General features: G+C 41.2%; 1 protein-coding gene across 1 annotated transcript; it reads left to right on the plus strand.

Annotated features, from left to right (window-relative positions):
• Positions 1–358: 358 nt before the first annotated feature.
• Positions 359–16,259, plus strand: LOC140552072 (Y+L amino acid transporter 2). Its single transcript, XM_072676019.1, has 10 exons — positions 359–1,072; positions 2,919–3,478; positions 9,100–9,225; positions 9,317–9,461; positions 9,657–9,780; positions 10,432–10,535; positions 11,748–11,844; positions 11,960–12,109; positions 12,505–12,688; positions 13,730–16,259. The coding sequence occupies exons 2-10, from the start codon at positions 3,034–3,036 to the stop codon at positions 13,825–13,827; spliced, it is 1,473 nt and encodes a 490-aa protein (XP_072532120.1). The 5' UTR covers positions 359–1,072; positions 2,919–3,033; the 3' UTR covers positions 13,828–16,259.
• Positions 16,260–17,667: the final 1,408 nt, after the last annotated feature.

Consider the following 17,667-nt stretch of genomic DNA (forward strand, 5'->3'; position numbering starts at 1 on the left):
CATATTACTATGGCAATTACTATATTTTACTACAGAACATTACATAATCCTTAGAGTATTATATACTCACAAATATTAATATTAATTCTATAAAAGATGATGTACTTAGATCATTGGAGAAGTATTAACCGTATACTGTCTCTTATAGTGTTTGTATTGATTTGTGTGTATTTAAGTATATTGTGTGATTATTCCAGTTAAACCATTTTTAAACTAGTTGTAATCACAAAATGACAGCCGCTAAAAAAAACACACACACACACACACACACACACACAGGCAGGCAGGGCTTCCATTCAAAAGTTTCGCAAAGGTTATGCGCAATTGCGAAATTTCGGCCACTGCTGTTTTGCGTAGATTCAGGGCGAGCTGAAATCTCCGTGCCACCCCGACGACATCTGCCACACATCTGGGAGGGCAAACGCACTAGACACGTCTGGGAGAGCGGTGCAAAGACCATCTTCAGACGAGTTTTGGATTCAGCATATCAAAATGTCAAAAGCAACCTCTGAAAAGCTCATGATCATGAAACGCTCGGACCATCCGTAGGGCCAGTGGTCTCCAGTCACCGGCCACCCGGGCGAGAGGAGAACCAGGGCTGGATACGGCTTTGTTTACTTCATCACTCTTTTCGTATTTAGTTTTTAGTCTATAGTTATAGTTATAGTCTAACTTGTCCACATCGTCCTGATGTAAACCTTTTTACGCATTTTAACGATATTTAGCTTTTTTTCCATTTCGCAGAAAGTTGGTGGATGGAAAACCTGCTCCAGAGGGCGGGAGAGAGATGTTTGCACTGGAGCCCAGGCTTTCAGTGAGCTCCAGCTCCTCAGAGCTACGTAGCTGATGTCCATGTAGGGGCGGGAACAGAAGACCCAGGCGGCTGCTCTTAAAGCACAGTGAGCTCAGCTAGCCGCCTGCCATACCAGCCTGAGCTTTAGTTTCCGCCAGGCAGCACACGTGGACATCACCATCACCATCACCCATCACCATCACCATCACCATCACCGATCACTCGTCACCAACACGTGGAATGTTGACCACGACCAGCATCGTTTAGCCTCGCGTGCAGGTAAGCTCTGATACGATCGGTTGTTTTTGGGGTCTACCGCCGTCCCAGTTTGGCTCCTGGTGCTGTTCTCCTTCAGGGTCTTTACTTTATTCTATTACCCTCATCTCTCACCCCAGCTGGCTGTTTAACACAGCGGTCGGTACTAATGTCGTTAGTTACTGCTGGGCAGCGTTACTACGGTTAGCTAGCGCGCTAATACCAGCTAATATGAGCAATGTGAGACACGTTTCCACCATCTGGAGAGGAGAAACACCCGCCTGGGCATCTTTAACCAATATCTGAAGTTTTGAAGCGGGTTAGGACACGGGGTTAGGGGGTTTAGTTAGTTATAGTTAGTTAGTTAGTTAGTTAGATTAGTGTGAGTTTAGGGAGAAGCCGGTTAAAACGTGGACTACGAGCAGAGTAGTGTCAGTAGGAAGCTAGTTAGCTTAGAGTTAAGACAGACAGACAGACAGACTGCCAGCTCGACTGGTTTCACTCGAGCTGAATAATGTAGCTAAATAACTTCATCGATAAACAATCAATCTCCTATACGTTACTAGAGAACGTTTTTTTTTTTAGGTGAGGTCACTCTTTTAGTCTTATTGGGATGTTTTGGGAGCTGTGTTGGCGCACATTCTTCCGGATGTAGATCTAGACACAGACACATATAGCCATGTACTTGATGTAAGAGGAAAGCTAGAAAGATGGGTTGCTAGTTAAGGCAGAGATCGACTAATAAAAGACCCCCTCGCTATAATGTTTCTAGATAATTGTTTCAATAACAGTAGCTAAGTAAATAACACAAACCACAGACTGTCAGAAATATGACAGCATACAATCAGACGAGGTAGCAGCATCGCTTAGCCAACGCTGATGGCTCATACGCTAAAGGCTAAAAGTTTGTGGACACCCCTTCTAATGAATACATTCAGCTGCTCTGATTGCTGAAACAGATGCAGATTGTCTTGTCCCTTTAGAGAAGTATTGCCAAAAGAATAGGAGACTCTGGAGCTGGTTAAAAAAATGAACCTATTGGCATCATACCTAATGCCAGGTGTGGGCTTGAGGGGTATACAGCTCCTCAGCATTGATCTGTGGAGCAGTGGAACTGTGCTCTCTGGAATGATGGTGCTCTGTCCTTATGATCCTTAAATCCTTAATGCAGTGACTTCTACCCACCTCTAAACATAAATCTAGTCTTGCCTCTTTCCTACCATCTACACCCCCTCTCCCTTTAGTCTATGCCTCACTGCTACATGCACAGGCTTAATTAAATAACTCCTGAAACGAAAACCTCCTCTATCCGTGTCCAGTATGGGTACAGGTGTGGTATAGCAGGAAGCGAATGCGGTTGACGGCAGCATTTCCCACATGTGCATCCTGGTTTACTCAGAAAGGCCATGTTAAAGGAAAATGCTTCTCCTTTTTGCATCATGTTGACTTTAAAGATGTAGTTTTTAAGACGAGAAGTCTCCTGATACTCAAGATTTTTAAATTGGAAAAGGAAAAGTAGGATCAGAAAAAATCTCAACTGTCAATGGAGGTCAGTGTAAATACATTTAATTCCAGGTCATTTTGGATTTCCATTTCTACATTTCTTTTGTTCCATTCATCATGAAATTCATCATAATGTAAAGAACAACTCCTGATTCACATTATGTCAAAACGTGAAAAATGAAGAAACAAGGTTTTTGTGCGACAGCAACGATATGATGGTGTTCTTACACCAGCTGAGCCTTTTGAAGGTACAGTTTCTGCATACGTCCCTTTTTTACTTGGATTTGCTCTCGGATGTGCTTTTGTGAGGACGGCTCAGAGTTTGTTGCCCTGTCGTCTAATTCTTGTTCTTTTTTTTATTTCACAGATGTGATGTGGCAAGAACGGAAGAGAAACTGTAACTGAGAGTGCCCTCCAGTACCATCCCTACCTGTTTTCCAGTCACCTTTTTCTTTTTTTTTTTCTTCAGTCAGTGTGAAATCATGACAAAGTCAGTGGACGCAGCCTCAACCAACTCCATGCATCTGAAACAAGAGATCTCTTTGTTGCATGGCGTCTGCCTCATTGTGGGGAACATGATTGGCTCCGGTATCTTTGTATCGCCAAAGGGTGTGCTACTGTATACAGGCTCCTTTGGCTTGTCACTGGTGGTCTGGGCTATTGGTGGCATTTTCTCTGTTTTTGGTGCCCTCTGTTATGCTGAACTTGGCACCACCATCCGCAAGTCAGGCGCCAGCTATGCCTACATTCTGGAGTCGTTTGGCGGCTTCCTGGCTTTTATTCGGCTGTGGACTTCACTCATAATCGTAGAGCCAGCATGCCAGGCAGTCATTGCTCTTACCTTCTCCAACTACCTTGTCCAGCCCTTCTACCCCACCTGCAATGCTCCGTACGTGGCAGTGCGCATTATTGCAGCTCTTATCATTGGTGAGTTCTCTGTATTTGTATACATACCAGGAATGTCATGAGAATTTTGGTAGTTGGTACCAGTAGCACTGACATTTTATGATTCTCAATACCAACATGATCTTTAATTTGAAAAATGTCCACAGATTTGACGGGTTCCAACCAGCAGGAGTGCGCTGGAGCCCTTGGTTAATAGTGTTATCTTTTTAATCTTTTTTATTAAAAGACATGACTGTTATTTCAGACTATATTGTTTTGGATCTGTAGCCCACCCACTACCCTAAGAAAGTTGGCGCTGATATGCTTAACCTGATCACAGTGTAGAATATTGCCTGCTGAGTGAGTTGTGGTCAGCTGTCGAAGGGCAATGACTGAGCAGTTTGATAATATATACGATTGAAATTTCTAATAGGACAGTTCTCATGTCTCCTGTTTTCTCCTGTTTTGGTGAATATTTTGTGAGTCTTCATAGATGGTGCTGCTTTTCTATTCTGCAAATTGCGGTTAGCGAGGAGAAGAGCAGGTAAGGCTGGTTGGCTTGGGTTAGCTTATAGCCTAGCACAGATACCTGCTCTCTTTACTGGTGCCCCACTTTCTTTTCCCCGTTTTCTGGATCAGGTCTCAGACAGAGTCGCAGTCATGAGCCTTGGTTAGCATAACAAACACTAGACTCTGCTAGACATCAGAAAATTGGTTATGTGCTGCTTTCCATTCTCATACACAGGTGTGGCAATGATTGCCAAAAAAAGTGCAATCATTTCCCAAAGTGATCATTGCATTTTATTGTGTCACCACTTTGACTAGAACTAAACTCGTAATCATATTTGTCAGTGGATGTGCACTTTCCATCCCAATGTCCAACTGCATTTACTGACTCATTGCCATAGATCTTAATGCAGATTTCACTTTAGCCCACTGGACCACTGGCAAGGTGAGCTGTTTTTGAGATCATCAGGGATGGCTCCTGCTATCTATGTCCCAATAATGAACCCTGTTTAAAATTCTGTTGGATCTTTTCCGCTCTCGCTCTTCATCAAAAATTGAAGTTAAGTGGGCCTGCTCCGCATATCTAATCGTATCACACATTACACCTGTCTGGAGACCCATCTGTCCTCGTTATGTTTTTCAGGTCTTTATTATTAGTCTACTCCTACACAAATGAAATCATTTTGCTATATTGCTTTTATGCTTTGACATCAGGCCTATTCCCAGTGAACAGTGCATACACTATACACTATAGACAGAAGTATTGGGACATCTGCTCATCATGAGTTTATCCTGTTTTTGTTGGAGTAACTGTCTCTGTAACTGGCTTTCTACTAGATTTTGGAGAATTGCTGTGAGAATTTGATTGCATTTACCAACAAGATCGTTAGTGAGGTCAGGATGTTTGATGACCTCATCGCCAACTCTCCAACTCATCCCGAAAATATTGAATGGGCCATCATTCCAGAGAACACGGCTCCACTGCTCCACAGCTCAGTGCTGGGGGCTTTGTACCCCTCTAGCCCACACCGGTCATTAGTCATGGTGCCAATAGGATTGTGTTTATCTGCTCTTACCTGCATATTTTAGTCACTTAGTTGGAATTGTTGTCAGATCATATTCTCACCACAAATTAACTTCTACAGCTATCAGCTGCGCTCCTGACTTTTAAGCTAAACTTGGTATGTAGCCCAGATAATTACTTTAGCTATGAACAAATGCTATCTCTGCCATTGCTCCATGTTACATTGCATAGAAATCTGCACTAGTCCTGTTTTTAAGTTTTTGCCAGAATTCCTGGCCTTTGTACGAACATTGTAGAGCACTGTGAAGTGTAATATGTATTGTATTGACACGTTCCAGAGTCAGGTCTGAGTTTTCTGAGTTCATGACTAATCGTTGCAAAACCTGCAAAACCTGCAAATCCTGCGGCTGTAATTCCTCTCTGGATCTGAACTCTCTTTTGAAATGAAGACACTGGCAATAATAATGATCGGCTAAGCCAGCTGAAAAACTGACTGAACAGTAGTCTTTGGAATGCAGTATCACTTAGCATATGTGCTATGGCCTCCACTGCTGTGGCAGTTTGTGGTTAAGGTCATGTGATTTTTGTATTTGCATGTTAGTTCTGCAAATTCTCCATAGCATTTACCCTGTTATAAATCCAACTTCCTACGTCAAACATCTCGACCATCTTGTGAGTTCTGTGTGAAACTGGATTAGTAATGTTTGAATGTCTGTTTTTGAGGGAAGGGGGTGGAGTGCACTGTTGATACATTTTCCTCTGGGACACAACTTTTGTAATCTGTTTGAACAAATTCTGGAAATGCCCATATAAGCCATGTTAACCATTGCACTTGTCTTACCTGTAGTTCAGCATGTTCTTGTTTAATAGGCGTCTAAGGACGTTTACACACCTGTAGTTTGTTTACACTGATCTGAATCAATTACTTGGATGGTTTTGCCCTTGGCTTGGTTGTTCACACAGGGGTAAAAATCCATACCCTACAAAATGTTGCAACAAACCATGAGGGAACATCCTCTCCGCTCATTGGTCAGACTATCTGTCTGGGGTGGGAGCAAGACAGTAAATGCCGGAAGAAGTCCTGTGTTGTGGCGTAGTGCATATTTCTGTGCAGTTTAGCAGGGAGCGACTGCAGAGATGGCATTCGTTTATGGCTGTAGTAATTATCTGGGCAACATGCCAAGTTAAACTAGCTGGCTATGGGAGCTGTTTAGCCCAAACTTGCCGAGTACACCTGATGGTTGGGTTGGATGGAGGTCAGATCACATTCTCATCAGAAATTATTCGTTTTGGACCGGGCCGAGACCGGTCCAGGTGCAAGAACAGTGGCCTAAAACTCAGAGAGCAATTCCTGTACTCTCACCTGGTCAAATTAATCGAACAAAGGGTGAAAACCAACCATACTCCAAATAAAGTAGGGGTGCTTGATTTTTATATATATGTTTTTTCCCCAGCATGATTTATTTATTTATTTATTTATTTTTGCAATATTGAAAAATACAAGAGATTCTGACCATATTACTCCAGAAATCAACGATCCAGCATGTACTGTTCTAAGTGATGCACTCCATGTATCTAAAATTTAAGTAAAATGCATGATCTTGGGCTAATATGAAAATGAGAAACGGGGCGATATATGCTGAAGTGTGTTGTACAGCCATGAAAATGCCCTAAAGGTTTGTTACTTGTCCCTGTTCTGAGGTAAGTTCTGTCAAGCTGGGAAGGTGTGCCAAAGTATGAAACCTCTGAATGAACAGACAGTTCTTGTCTTCAAGCAAATGGAGGGTTTCACAGTCAACTTTTACATAAGGACTTCTGGTTGGGGGGGCGGGGACCCTCCAAAAACCTCCACTGGATTCAGCATGCCCTACCTCCTTGTGTTCATCAGTTAAAGACATTACTGAGGGGGAAACAACACTGCACTTCTGCCCAGTCGGAGACAGTCTGTCTGCTATTGCGCTGAGACCATTACAGTCTCAGTAAATTATACTAATAACATTTACCTGGATGACATTATTCCAGAGTATCATTAGCAGTGCTTAATCACATTAATACATAATCTATATTGGATCAAGTTCTGGCATCAGTTTGTGGGAATGAGCACTTTGGGCTTTGAGATCTTAATTTTATAGAGATTTATAAAAAGAAATACCATACTCTGAGTAGAGCTGTCCCTAATGTCTGTATGATTGGAGTCAGGGCACAAGATGGTGTGTACCTAAATTGCATGTACCTGTACAAGTGTGACCTGTAAATCCAGCAAGTTCACGCCATACAAAGAGTCTTCTGGTTACACAACTGAAAACCAATCCCTGGCAACAAAGCCATTCCCCATAGTTTTGTTCAGAAAGAGTGTGAAAGGAGATCAGTGGCCCAAAGAAACTGGCTGAAGATAAAAAGAAGCAATATCTTTGAGAAAGTATCTCATGATCTGCTAAATCCACCAGTAGCTCCAGCTGAAGAAGCCAGATGAAAACAAGCTAAAAAAGAGCCTGAGTTACTTCTTGTGGTATGATGCCATTACTGGTTTCATGCTTTGCATCTTTTGAAGTAAAAAAACAAAACCTGGCATGTCTACTTTGCTCTTAATTACTGCAATCTGATCTAGTGAATTTGTATAAATGTAGTATAGGTGTTGGTTCATAATTCATCTGGCATTCATAACTCCTCACTGCAAAATTTGTGTTCACAAATCTAATGAGTGACTTAAACGGTCATCAAATGTAAACCCAGCTTCTACTTTTAAATAAGAGCAGCCTGTGTGGAGTTTGGTGTGTTCACCCCATGTCTGGGTTTCCTCCCTCCTCCCAAAAATATGGATGGCTTGACCCTGAACTTGTTTAGTAGCATAGTAATAGAGAGAACAGCATCTCAATCATTGCCACTCCAGGCTCAGCATGCTGCTTACTTCAGTATGTAACTTTGGTGAAGCAGACAGGGCAACACTTGTGAGATTTGCGTAACACTGTGTGATCGTAGTCATATTCCTGTCAAGCCATAATATAGCTCTATACTGCCTCAGTCCACATGATTGTTACTTTTAGTGACTGTTCTGTATCTCTCAGCTTGTCCAAAAACACGTGTCCTTTAGGGGTGGGGCCAACCGGCACTTTCCAACAGTGGTGTGGTCAAAGATAACAGACAAACAGCTGGAGGAAAAGCACTAGATTGGTAAAGTTTGGTTTCACTGTTCCACTGTAAAATAGTGCAGACTATACACTACAGACTCCAAACCGTTTCATTACCTTCTAAAAATGCTCCTCACTGCAGGGTGCTGCAAATAATGTCCATTACAAGCCCCTAGAGGAAACCAGCGGGTGCTCTGCTAGAACACAGCAGTAAAAACAAAGGATTAGAACTGGATCAGGCTTAAAATAGTCAAAACACAGTCCTTTAAAATATACCTTCTTGCTGGATTGGATTGGAATATCCCTACTACAAGTGGACATTTGAACAGTTTTGTTATTGAAAGTTTTGCATTTTTAAGTGAATCTGGATGTCTTGTGCAGCTCCACCAAAGTTCCACAGCACAGTTGGCAGTGGCAATGGCTGAGATGCTCCTCTGCATATCATAAGTCAGTGGAGCATCAAAAAGATTTTAAAGCTGTTTAAGGTGAAAATATGTTGCTTTATATGCATGCGTGTCGGCAGTCCCCTGTAGTCTGCATGTGTTCAAGTGCAAAAAAAGGGATGACCAGCGACCGTGGTCAAATGAAAAGTGATGGTCTACATTTAGTTTGTTCTAGTTTGTCCTCAACAACTTATTTTTAGTCCTTCACACAAACCTTACTTTACACAGCTGTTCCCTCAGGCAGCACAGATATGACTCTGTCTGGCTGGTCATGGTCGACTTGGCACCAGCGCCATCCGCTGATGATGTTGACATCTTAATGATGTTCATTTTCTCCACTCCACACTCTTCATAACCAGGCAGTGTTCTTTTACAGGCATGGCTACTTGAAGCTCCTGATCTAGTGCAGCACAGAGAAGGGACGACTGAAGTCGTGACTCATTCAAATGTTTGTTAAAGCCCTTAGCTTGTTTACTGGCTAATGGTTTGCAGCAGATAACGCACCTTTCGGTGGACACTGAAGGTCAATGCAACATTCTTGCTCTCTCTCTCTCACTACAGCTCTCTTGACCTTTGTGAACTGTATGAAGGTGAAATGGGGCGCCATCCTACAGGTCGTTTCAACTGTGGCTAAAGTCCTGGCTCTCATCGTTATCATCATTGCTGGGTTAATTGTACTGGCCAAAGGTAAGGCGTATTGGCCTAATTTCTAGTTAAAACAAAATAAAGAGTTTTCTGTAGATGAGCTCTACAACCTCCTGTATGATTTGTGTTGCAGGGGAGACACTACCCTTTGAGAACTCTTTTCAGAACTCTAAGCTGGACCCCGGGAACATGGCTTTGGCCTTGTATGCTGCTCTCTACTCTTACTCTGGATGGGACACTCTCAACTTCATCACTGAGGAGATCAAAAACCCAGAAAGGTGACAGTAGATTTGTACCTCAAATGAGTTTGGAGAAGTCCAGGTCAGATGTTGCATGGGGATGGGTATTCTGACTAACTTTCAAATTCGAGTATCTGTAAGAACTGGTGAATGGAGAGGGGGATTCCATAAGAGCATGCTTTTTATCTTAATTACTTCATTTATGTTTTATTGATTTTTGCTTTTTTCCACCAGGAACCTGCCACTATCCATTGCCATCTCCATGCCCATCGTCACTGTGATCTACCTGCTGACCAACATTGCTTATTATGCAGTCATGGACTTCGACACTGTGCTGCAGAGTGAAGCTGTGGCTGTGGTGAGTTTGGTGTTCCGCCGTTGATTCAGTAGAGTGCAACTACGAGTAATCTGAGCTAATTGGCATATAGAACTTCCTTCTACTATGGAAATCAATTTCGTTCACCTTTCAGTGCACTACTTTAATCTCGCATACAGCATTCACACGCTGTTTTTGTCATTTATCTTCTCAGTGGCAGCAAGTCACGAAGCATGTCGTAATTGGCAGCATCTGTTTGGTGCAATTTGGATTTTACTGTTCTCGTCTGCTGTTCCACTGATCTGGTTAAGTAGAGGAAGCCTCAGGCAGCTGCCTCCCTCTGGGGACTCTGCAATATTATTCCATAACAGGAGAAGCTCTGTTGCCTGGTAATGAGCTGGCTGTGTGATATCTGTGACACAGAACCGAACGCAGCTAAACATCATCCTAGGGATTATGCATTTGTATAGTTGTGTAGTAGTTTTTTCCCCCTCTAAATGCATTTACACATCAGTGTAAACATACTAAAGCAAACTATTAATGAGGCAAACAGATCTATTATTGTTTTTTTTAAATAAATAAATGTGTTCATATCTCCATGTAGGGTGTGTGCACATGTCTATGTACACAGTTAGTGTGGAGTAACAACAGCAATTTATTTTATTTATTTTATTCCCCCCCACACACACACAGACGTTCGCTGACAGTGTTCTCGGCTATGCCCGCTGGCTAATCCCCCTCTCTGTGGCAATCTCCTGCTACGGAGGTCTGAACTCCTCAATCATCGCTGCCTCCAGGTCAGTGCAGAAGTGCAAGCAGTTCTGCAGCTGTAAAGTGTTTGAGTGTCTGAGCTTCCCCTGCAGGACTGACTGACTACCCCATAGGACCTTGATACTATGTTACCTTAAGCAATTCTGTATGAAGACTAAAAAAAACAATCAGGAAATTGGCCACATTTTCTGTTTTGTGAGTTTAGATTCTGAATAGTGTTGGATGGTGTATTGAATATTTACACAGGTCTTGTGACATAACCTTCACACCGCCTCCTTATTTCTATACTGTTCATTTGATCAGCTCCACTTACCGTATAGGAGCACTTTGTAGTTCTATAATTACAGATTGTAGTTCTTTCTGTTTCTCTGCATGTTTTGTTGGTCTACTTTCACCCTGTTCTTGTATGGTCAGAGTATTTTGGTGGTGGGTCATTTTAGTGTTAGTGTGTGTTGTACTGTTAACAAGTGTATCAGACACAGTAGTGCTGCTGGAGTTTTTAAGCACATCATTGTCACTGCTGGACTGAGAATAGTCCACCAACCAGAAATGTCCAGCATCCAACATCCAGTGACCATTGATGAAGCACTAGAGGATGACCAACAAACTGTGCAGCAACAGATGAGCTTCTGTCTCTGACTTTACATCTACAAGGTGGACCAACTAGGTAAAAGCCTTATAGAGCGGAGAATGAGTTGACAAAGTGTTCTGACCCACGCGTACCAGTGCAACACACACTACGAACACATCACCATCATGTCTGTGTCCATGCAGTGCTAAGAATGACCCACCACCCAAATACTACCTGCTCTGTGGTGGTTCTGTGGGGTCCTGACCACTGATGAACGGGGTGAAAGTATGCAGAGAAACAGATGGACTACAGTCTGTAATTCTAGTGCTATAATGAGTGTAGAAAAAAGGTGTTTTTTTTTTTTTCTCTTAATTTTTGGCTGATTGGTGTATCTACCTAAACAGATATGGCTAGGGTAAAGAATGGGCACATTATATATTTAAAAAAAAATGGATAATTTATCTTTTGGCCCAGTCATCAGAAAAAGAACTGCATTTCATGATGATAAACTGACTTTTAGCTGCTAGGAACAGTGTTTATATCCTTGTACTTACATTCACCATGATCCTGATATAACCTGATATACTGTCTAAACTGTGCTTTACTCTGAGCCACTGAACAAGTAAATGTTTTACTTGTATTAACAGTTTGTGTTTTACATCCCCAGGTTGTTCTTTGTTGGCTCAAGGGAGGGTCATTTACCAAACGTTCTGTCCATGATCCATGTGAAGCGCTATACACCTATTCCAGCCTTGTTGTTCAATGTGAGTTTCTGCTGACGATTAGGCAGACCTGCTTTGATTAAACCATTTTATATTCAGTTTAACATTCAGCAGGAAAAACTGCATAAACCTACGTGTGTGTGTTTGTGTTCTCTAGGGTGGCATGTCCTTGCTTTTCCTTTTTGAGAAAGATGTGTTCCGGCTCATTAATTATTTCAGCTTCAATTACTGGCTGTTTATTGGCCTCTCCATTGGCAGTCAGATCTACCTGCGCATAAAGGCTCCCGAGATGCCTCGCCCTGTAAAGGTAAATAGTTCAGAATATCACTCAGAAAGGATATAGTATATGTGTACAGTTGTGAGAAATGGGATGGTCCAAAAGTTTGTAGACACTATTTAATTTCTCTCAAATATCAAGAATACATATTAGCCATCATGCAAAAAACAAGCTGAGTGCGCACACTTAAATAGTGTTAGTTGTGTTAGCAGTAGGTGCATCTTAAGTTGCTGAAAGCACTGTTTAAAAGAGGCGTCTGGATAGTTTTGGACCTACAATGTACAGTATGAATATCAGGAGTATACCATTTGATGTACAATTAACTGTGTGTGTGTGTGTGTGTGTGTGTGTGTGTGTGTGTGTGTGTGTGTGTGTGTGTGTGTGTGTGTGTGTGTGTGTGTGTGTGTGTGTGTGTGTGTGTGTAGCTGAGTTTGTTCTTCCCCATAGTGTACTGTTTGTGCAGCGTGTTTTTAGTAGTGGTACCACTGTACAGTGACCCACTAAACTCTCTGGTGGGCATCCTGGTGGCTCTCTCTGGAGCTCCAGTCTACTTCATCTGTGTGTACCTGCCTCCCAGCTCCAGGCCCGCCTTCTTGGAGAAAATGCTTGGTGAGTCATGTAAAGGCTGGGCATAATTACCTATATGGCATCTACCCTGACTTTAAATTATACCTGTTCAAACCAGTTTCTGTAGTTATTTAATAAGCGAAACACCAAGCTAACTTTCTGTATCAAAACACTATTCTTGAGGTTCAATAATGGTAGTACATTGCAAAGCAGTGCCAGCCTAGTGCTCTAGTACAACGTCTAGGAAATGTTGGAATGCCTAAACCACATGCAACATTACCTGTAGTGTTGGCCACACATGACAAACTGTTTTTACCCCTATTGACTGCATAGCAACAGCCTAGCAACTGTCTGGAGATGGAAGCCACTTAAGCTGAACAACCATTCTGCGTTTTCTTCAGGAAATGCACTTTCCTAGTTTAGAATGTAATGAGTATTATAAATATTGTCAGTCAAAATTGTCAAAGTTAAACCCACCCTGAGGACCCTGTTTCTTCTAGCCTGTTTTCCTGCTCTTTGCCGCAAAGTACTCGCAGATCAGTGCAGAATACCCAAAATATTTTATTTCCTGCTCCCTGTTTTTGTTTACATGGTTCATGCTGGACCCATTTGTGTAAGGAATGTGACGTTGCAGATATCCGTATGGTCTTCAGCATGCGCAGTGTTCAGAATATTGCTTGTTGCTACGTTTTTTTTGTTTTTTTTTTTGACTCACCATAACACCAGTAGGCTGGATACCGCCTCTGAATCTGCATTAAAATCTGTTCTCCTCGTTCATTTTTGAATGAACTGGTTAAATAAACTGTTCCAATAGAGAAACACAGAAAAGTCAAGTCAGGTTGTCACGGTCTGTCACAAAGTTTGTGTCTCCATGCTTGCTGCTTTTCACTTTGTCAGTGTGAATCTGGCAGTTGTTCTTTACATTGAGTCAGAATTTCATGATAAATGGGCCAATCCAAAATGATTTCTTTTTACATTGACTTCCACCGAAAGGTAAAGTTGTCAGTTTGGAGATTTGAGGTTTTTGCATGACCGTGACTATATATATTGAGTAACCAAATCTTTGTTTTTCTCCTTATGCAGATATGATCTCATTGTACACCCAGAAGCTGTGTTTTTGCTGTGTAGCAGACCTAGGCCTTGACCTCGACAACCCACCTGAAGGGGACAAAAGTGAATGAACATGAACTGACCTTACCAATGAACTTCACTTTCCTGTTCCTTTTTCACCACAAAGAACCAGAGGATTTTCTGAGGATTTTATCTATATATTTTTTTCGTTGTAATGTTTATTGAATTGAACATAAACTGGCGGACCTTTTTTATATTAAACTTTTGGTCTTTCACAGTGTGGAAAAGCTAAAAGTATTGAGCAGAGGTGAGTACTGAACCTAGGCTACAGCACGTGGCTGAGCACACGCACACTGCACCGTAGACGTTAACATCTAATCATTTTGTGAGTTACTGCCACAGAGGCTTAAATGGAATCTAGTAAATGCTGTGGTCTTGCGTGTTCCTTTGATAAACTGTTTACCATTTCTGGGAGTACATTATAATGGGAAAATGACAGGTTTTATGTAACTGGTGGCCAGATTTTGGTCAAACTTTGAGGCAGTATTCTCTGTAAGTGTCTTCATTGTGTACTTTACAGATCCATTCATCTGTACTAATCCCTTTTTTAACGCTCTTTCTTATTTTTCCTTTAGGCTGTATGTGCTCTTAAATGGTAAAGAACCATTTTTTTTTTAAAGATGATGTGAAGAGGCTTTCAGTTGGTAAGGAATCTTTACATCCACATCTTCAAGTCTTTTATAAGGTTCCTCACATGCATCTTTTTTACAAATGTGGTTCTTCACCGAAACAAAAATGGTTCTTCTGTGGCGTTGCTCAAATTGCATTATTTTTAAGAACATGGGTGTACTATTGTGAAATTGCCATTTCTCATATTGCTGTACTTGCAGTGCACTTATTGTTACAGATTTGAAATGGATATTGCATGTATGCAGATGGGGAAAATGGCAATTCCTTTGATGGCGCCTATCCAATATACAGCTCTAATCTTGCTTAATATGGGATTTTTGTTTTTTTTTGTACATGCAGCCCAGACCTAAAATGACCATGTTAAATACAGCTTCTATGTAAATGTAAAAAAAATAGATTGTAGAGTTGTTTGCCTTTTAAAATGCTGATGTAGGAAAAATTGTACAACAGAGTTGTATATTATGTTACACAATTATACATTATACACAAAAAATTGGCCGTTATAGTCAATAGTGCGGTCTCCATACCTACCCCAAATCCACCCAATATAAAAAAGGATGAGGCATTTACAAAAGACCAAAGTGTTTATCAGCAAAACATTTTTTTATTATTATTATAATTTTGATACATTTCTGTGGTCTTATTTTTGTTTTCTTTTTTTTGTGGGTACATTTTCAATCAAAGATTTTACCATATTCTCATTGGCAAACCGTTGTTTATATGCTGCTTAATTTCAGCATTGATTGCATCCGTCCTTGCATCCTGTTTTAGAGTCGGCACTTGAATGTCTTGCGCATCTCTTAGTTTAATTTCCGTCCTGTCTGCACTTATGACCAAAGTTTTAGGCTAGTGCTGGTCCTGGAGCTCTGCTCTCCTGCGCATTTCTGCTGAAACACACCCTTTGCAGGGACTTCAAATCAAAAGGTGCATCCAAAAATGAAAACCAGGTGTGTTTCTCTGTAGGATGTCTCTGGCTAGGTTGTGCAAATCTGGCTGTGGGATTCCACCTAGATCTTGGGGCTCTTCAACCAGTTATTTGTACTCTGTTCTTTTTCCAGCTCCAAAAAAAGGGTTTAAAGCCATATTTGTTTTATTTAAATTCATTCTGATTTATTTTAGCCAGGCCCTGTTTGATTGTAGGAATAATGAATGTGGTTCAGGAATATGTTGGAAGCAACAAAAACAAAGTTGAACAAAAAGTGGATGGATATGTGCTGACTTGAGAACTTGTCATGATTATTCTACTGTTTTTTACAGGAAACTATAGCTTCTAGACTAGACTAGTCATGATTCATGTTGTTTTAGAAGTGTAACGAAGACTCTAAGGATGATCACTCTGATCATTCTCTCCAGTTCCCAGCAGGGACTTTGTAAACCATGAAATCTTCAGTCAACACACTCAGTACTTTAAGCATATGCAATTTGTACTTCTCACCTGCTACCTGTAAAGTTCCGTTACCACCATGCACAAGTACTGTACAGTTACCCTGTGCCTTCTGTAAAGAGACCAAATATTGATATTTTCTACGCTATTCTTAGACATTGTTAAATTGTGTGTCTGTGTAAAGGTTACTTTGTAAAATGTGGTTTACCATCATACATCATACAGATGCTGTTTTCACTCTGCTTTTGTTATTTGGTCATAAATTGCTGTATCACTCTTGAAGGAACATGAGTCTATAGTGTGTGCAATCAAATCTTCACATTGTCAGGTCTTTTGCCATGTTCGATTTGTGCATTTTACAGAGGGTTAAGACACAGAATACTCTATGATGGCCATATTTTTGTGACTGTTTTTATTTATTTTGTCCATACCAAATGCTAACTATAATAAATACGATTGGGGAAAAAACTGTAGTGTTCAGTGTGGTGAACTTGGAAATCCTCTGGAGGGTGCTGCTGTGCAACAAAATGCATCCAAGCCTTTTACAGTCCCTGACCAATACCTTGGTAGAAATAGATTGTGGATGTAATGTAATATTTTAATATTATGCATTTGCAAGTGACACTCCCATACCTAAGACAATACTGTCATGCCTTGTATAGATGTGCTCCTATGGCAGAATTGTGTTTTTAATCATTTGTTGATCTGTCAAAAGGTAAAAGATGCAGGAGTCTTAGCTGCTCTAAAACCTATATGAATATCAGTAATAATAAAGAAAAACTTTACTTTGTTTTACACAATTTCACACTGTGCAGTCAAAACATTTAGTATCCAAACTTCCTAGCTGCCTACCAAATAGCACAAACTTTTATATCTGTGTTAAGTCTTTATCTGGTTTGACATAAATGGATAAAAATACAACATTCAGGTTTCCAGATCACCGTTTGAATACCATGCTAAACTGATCAGCCATAACATTATCAGCAGATCCTTTAAGTCCTGTAATTTGCAAGGTGCGGCCTCCATGGATCAGTATCAGTAAGACGAGGCACACGTGACCCTGTCGCGGTTTCTTCGGTTGTGCTTCCTTTGAGCTCTTTTGGTTGGTACTGACCACTGCACACTAGAAACGCTCCACAAGACCTGTCTGATGTTCTGGATATTCTCTGTCCCAGTCATCTAGTCATCACAGTTTGGCCCTTGTCAAAGTGGTTCAGATTCGTATTCTTGCCAATTGTTCTGGCTTATAACACACAGCCTTCAAGACTGTTCTTGCTGCCTAATATATCAGATATTATATAACAGATGCCAGTGTTAACGAGATAGTGTTGGTGTTATTCAATTAATGTCAGTTAAACCTCAGACTACACAATGCAAATATACACTGATCAGCCATGCCATTAATACCATCTGCCTAGTACTAAGTAGGTCCCTCTTGTGCCTCGATAACAGATTCCTCCTTAAACCATTTGAGGTGGGATTCTGTTGACTTTTTTGGTAGCTTCTGCTTTTCTATGTCCTGGGTGGGTAGAATAGCTTGTGTTTACCCAATTAGTGTGTGACACCTTCTTGCAATGGATTCTAGTTCTTGGGGGCCTTTAGATAGCCCTTCCCAAGCAGGAGAAGCAAACTTCAGAACGGACCGGATGAAGGTCAGGTAAACGTTAAGAAGCCCATCTTTCGGATAGGACGTCCTACCCATGAGCCCACACGTTTCTTGTTGATGGAGTACATGTGAGGTAAGGGGAAAACTTTTTTTTTGTTCGTTTTTGTTGGTCGTCTGTTTTAAGGAGTCTGCTGTCTGATGCATTCGTCTGGGGTATTCCAAGTAACTGCAGGAGTCTGTTTGTGAGAATGTGTTTCCTGGCTTGTTGCC

Source organism: Salminus brasiliensis, chromosome 3, assembly GCF_030463535.1.
Source record: "Salminus brasiliensis chromosome 3, fSalBra1.hap2, whole genome shotgun sequence".
Taxonomy (NCBI): Eukaryota; Metazoa; Chordata; class Actinopteri; order Characiformes; family Bryconidae; genus Salminus; species Salminus brasiliensis.

Excerpts from the sequence above, each read along its gene's own strand:
- LOC140552072 (XM_072676019.1), top strand. The coding sequence starts at position 3,034 with ATGACAAAGTCAGTGGACGCAGCCTCAACCAACTCCATGCATCTGAAA. Across the intron at positions 10,536-11,747 it reads TCAATCATCGCTGCCTCCAG|GTTGTTCTTTGTTGGCTCAA; the intron begins GTCAGTGCAGAA and ends TTACATCCCCAG. Across the intron at positions 12,110-12,504 it reads AGATGCCTCGCCCTGTAAAG|CTGAGTTTGTTCTTCCCCAT; the intron begins GTAAATAGTTCA and ends GTGTGTGTGTAG.